The 4,466-nt window shown below is 41.1% G+C and overlaps 1 protein-coding gene across 1 annotated transcript; it reads right to left on the bottom strand.

The window, feature by feature from the left end:
* Window positions 1–351: 351 nt before the first annotated feature.
* Window positions 352–4,237, bottom strand: LAMTOR5 (late endosomal/lysosomal adaptor, MAPK and MTOR activator 5). The gene is made up of 4 exons (XM_033152446.1): window positions 4,135–4,237; window positions 3,913–3,974; window positions 1,953–2,070; window positions 352–709 (listed from the first exon to the last, which is right to left on the bottom strand). Exons 1-4 carry the CDS (start codon window positions 4,167–4,169, stop codon window positions 649–651), a joined length of 276 nt encoding a protein of 91 aa, XP_033008337.1. The 5' UTR covers window positions 4,170–4,237; the 3' UTR covers window positions 352–648.
* Between the last annotated feature and the right edge of the window lie 229 nt (window positions 4,238–4,466).

Here is a 4,466-nt window from a genome sequence, read left to right as displayed (position 1 = left end):
GCTAGTGGAATTCAAGAAATTCAGAAGAGAGAGCTTTACAGATGGTAGCTAATACACTGTCATCAGCTAACAAGCAGATGACACAAAACAGTTTGTCTCGTTAGTCATGCAACTATTACGGTCAAGTCCCTTTTAAATATGTGATTGCTAGTTTTGTACATAGAAGGCAGCTCAGTATACCAAACGACTTACATTTTCTTAAGACAACTGAATGCCATTGCCTGGCTAAAACAAAATAAAAAATAAAAAATAAATTCCTTCCAGTAGCACCTTAGAGACCAACTAAGTTTGTTCTTGGTATGAGCTTTCGTGTGCATGCACACTTCTTCAGAACAACATTAAGTCAAACGGTAGTGAACAAGCAGTGTGTTCTAGTTTGTTTATTTATTGATTTATTGAGTATTGGAGCCACCTGACAAGGTGCTCTCCCCAGCCATATAACAGGAAAACATTCCACACATGATAATTTGAAATGGCACAAGTTCAGAGCAATTAAGATTCCATACCAACTTGGGAGAATGTTTACAGTCCAATCCAGCTAGGTTCTACCTAGCGATACTGGATATTCAACGTGTATTAATCTGCAGAAGAGTAGTCCACAAAGGTGCATAAATGTCGAAGAGCAAGGAGTATTGTGGATGTATAAGGTTAAGATGCCATTTTGTGTACTGCTACTGTGATGCCGTCATGCTTCTGGATCATGATATTGCTGAAAGAAACAGAAAGGTTTGTTTTTAAACACACCACTTTCATAGAATGAAACAAGTCCCAAATGTTAACCAAAATAACTGCAGCCCACTGTTGTTGCCTTTAGATCTGTTGCTTTTCATATCACAAATAGATTCTCTTCGCTTGTCATCATTAGTAATACAGCTATAGACATTTTGATGACATCCCTTTAATCACCATTATTTCAAATATTAGCAAGATCAGGTAGACTTTAAACCCAGAATTATTTATTAAACCTTTTCTCTTGTAAACGTTATCAGTGCCCTATTTGGGCATTGGCTCTACTCAAGAGCCCTTCAAAAGTTTTGAGGCTCCACACACACACAATTTAAAGCCCTGTGCAACTGGAGATCCACAGGGAGACTCCGTAAGTAGAAGCTTCCCACCTCAGATCTTCACCCTCAAATTCATGGAAGGCACCAAATGTGGTCATGGTGGCATGCTGGAGGGGACACCCCTGCTTACAAGAAACTTAACACTTAGCCTTATATTTGTGCACTAGCCTGGTACCCATTTCATGCAGGCAACTGAGTGAACTGGCAGAGGAGGGACAGTACACTCCATCCCTCATCAGTGCCCAACAAAGAATGCAGCTCTTCACTTCACCCCTGCCAGCCCCAGGCAGACTAGTAACTGGGAGGTGTATTTACAAGGCTACAATAAGTGTATGTTTAAAGCCTAAAATTAGTCCTACAGAACAGCCACGTGCACCAAGGAAGAATCCTTCAATTTATTCCATGATATCAGCATCCTAAACAGATGATCCTATTTCCTCTTATGCTTGCCACAACCCATTAGCAGAAGAAAGCAAATTATTCCATAGCAGAGGGGAAACTATAAGGACAAGGCTCTTGCAACATACAATATGATCAAGGGAGGGTGCAGCGCTACAGCTAAGAAAAGTGGGAAGAACAATAACCTACTTCCCAGCTACACTGAGAGCCCGATGGCAAAACACATTAACTGAGGCTAATTAAGATCTTTGTGTCTTCTTCACGCTTCAGAGTACTTTTGCAAGCTGGCTCAAATTCCAAGAACAAAAGATCAGAAACTGAAGCTGTTCTTTCCAAACAAGTTACCATGTACATGGAAGACAGAACAGAACCCAGAGAGCAGCAAGGATTAACCAACATATCCATATGAGAAGGCAACTTAAGCAATGTGCCTGTCATGTCAGTTAAGTTGTCTTAAGTAAAGGAAGTAATAGCTCCAAGTACACATACCCTGTATCTGATTCGAGGCACACTACAGGAATATCTGTTGGATCAGACGTCAATTTGGCTGCTTGCTGGGCTAGAACAGATATCACACCTGCATGTTCATCTGAGAGGGTACCACGACCTAGAAGACAATGGTTTATCATTTAAAATAAAGAAATACAGGATGTGGTCAGTTCAGAGATGAAAAAAAAAAAAAAGCTGACTGAAAAGGGGGAAACCAAATGTAGTCCTTGACCAGAGAATTTTCAATTCCATAAACTGAAAATAATAATGAAGAATGGATGCCAATTGCAGTATTATGGAAGCTTGGCAGTTATAAAGTAATAATTAATGTTTTTCAGGCGATCATTCCAGTGCTAGCATTTTACATTTTTATGAATATTCCAGTAAATACCTTTACACAATATAACATTTAAACCACATTAAATGGGCTCTTAATTTCCTCCATCAAATATTTCAAATTCAATATATGAAAGTACTGAGACAAAAAAATCTGAAAGTACTGAGGGTTTTTTAAAGCTTTGTTTACTTAATATATGTAAAATAAACATACTAAGTTGCATCACCCTCTAAGGCAACAAAAATTTCCTGATGCAATTTACCCCAATAGGCAAATATTTTTTTCCCATTAAAAAATATTTAGAAAACCCAAATAACTATTCCTTTCCTACTTCTTCTGCCCTTCTTCTTCACTCCCATTCCATATCCCATTTTAGCACCATTTCCTTCTCACTTCACTTTTCTCTTTCCCCATATTTCCTCCCCCCCCCCCCGCCTGTCCGCTATCTAACAGTCTGACTTGTTTACAGCTGCTAGGGAATGGTTAAGTGAAGGCCAAGAATGTCTCAGACATAAGGAACACCTGTCAGTTTTCTAGGACACAGAGATTTTAAAGAGGCAGCCTTAAGAAACAGAGCCACTTGAGGAAGAAAGATGATATACAAGATCTGTTAGTGTTGTTGCATAAGAAAGTGGAGAGCGCGTGTGTTGGGTTAGTGATTATTAACTAGCAGTACGTTTTAATTTGTCATGCCTTCACAATTCTTAAATAGCAGTGTTCAGAAGATACAGGAGCATCCATTACTGATTTACTTGAAGCTAGCTGGCTGATCTAAAGACACTCACTATAGCTGTGCACTTTAGAACCATGCAATACTAGGAGATTGTATTAAGTTGTGCAAGTCAAGTTGTCTAGATACCGGTAGCAATGCAACTACCACATAAGCAAGCAATAGGAGGTCTCTTATTAGTTTCTCTTTGCTGTTAATGCTATAACTACCAATCTGACTTTTAAATAATTTCTTTGTATAGACAGCACTTTAGATTAAAACAAGGTTTTAATCCTTGCCTAATTTAAACTAGTAAAAATGATTCTCAGAATTAATATAGATCTCTTTTCAGGCACCATCTTGATGACATTTGGCAAAAAGGGAGGATGTAGACGCCACAGACACATTTATTACTGCTTTTCAGTTACAAATGTAACTATTATGCACATACACCCAACCAGTTCTTTTTTTCTAAAAAAATGTTGAGGGGTACTCTCATTTTCCTACTCATATTGAAATACTGCCCCTCAATGAGGCCAAACCTAGATTCACAAAATGTTTAGGGGTATGCATACCCCTGCATACCCCCAGAAAAAAGCACTGCACCTAACACCAGCCACCCCACTAAGTTCCCAGTTGTGGACAAACGTAGCATTTTGGTAAAGAAACCGTCTGGGTTTCTCCTCTTACCCAATAAGTGTATATCTCATTAATTCAATAAGAGACCAGGCTAGGTGCTTGAAGAGCTCTACCTTGGTCTGACACTAGGAGGAGACGAGAGGAGAGAATAAGTTGAGGGAGAACCACAGAGGAAGGCAAGGGAGTAGCAAGCTACAGTATTTTTTTAAAAAAAACACAGGCAGCATCCTTGACGTCATGGGAACATGCAACAACAAGGTGTCGGCGTTACTTACAGCCCAGGTTGAGGCCCTGGGAATCGGTGCACAGGACTCCTGCAATAGAGGGGTTCTTCATTCTAACGAAGGAGGAGGAAACGGCAGAGATCAGAGACCGCTACTGTACCGGACGCATCAGAGGACAGAGCCGCGTCAACCTCCCCGCCGCCCCACGATGGCCCTTTGGCAAAAGGGAGAAGGCCGGCCCGCCCGCCCGCCACCTCCCTTCCCAGCACCTACGTGTCTTCTAAATGATGCTCCAACGCCCCCTCCATCTTGCCGAGAACCGCAATCACTTCCGCATGCGGGAGAGTTTCTTTGTCAGCTGACTTGTAATCACATGATGGCAAGGGGCTGGTAAGGTGGCTCATTAGGGTCAGAATTCCTGGAGGCGAAGCGTTTGCTGATGGAGCAGCATGTTTTTAAACGTCGGCTCGGCTCTCGCGAATAATAAGGGGGTGAAGAGGGTCCTTCCTTTTGCTTTTAGGAGAAGGTCCATCAGTGGAGCTTATTTCCCAAAGAACATGTTTAGTAACGGAGTGTCACTGAACTTCATACCACAGTCCTTCCTC

The sequence above is a fragment of the Lacerta agilis genome, chromosome 6 (genome assembly GCF_009819535.1).
Source record: "Lacerta agilis isolate rLacAgi1 chromosome 6, rLacAgi1.pri, whole genome shotgun sequence".
Classification (NCBI taxonomy): Eukaryota; Metazoa; Chordata; class Lepidosauria; order Squamata; family Lacertidae; genus Lacerta; species Lacerta agilis.
The sequence above is the reverse complement of the archived record's forward strand: the minus strand, read 5'-3'. Positions and strand labels throughout refer to the sequence as shown.

Bases quoted from the DNA above. Each gene is read 5' to 3' on its own strand.
- LAMTOR5 (XM_033152446.1), bottom strand. From the start codon at position 4,169: ATGGAGGGGGCGTTGGAGCATCATTTAGAAGACAC. The intron at 3,975-4,134 runs GTAGGTGCTGGG...CTCCTTCGTTAG, and splicing joins GAGCATCATTTAGAAGACAC to AATGAAGAACCCCTCTATTG. The intron at 710-1,952 runs GTATGTGTACTT...TGTTTCTTTCAG, and splicing joins TGCCTCGAATCAGATACAGG to CAATATCATGATCCAGAAGC.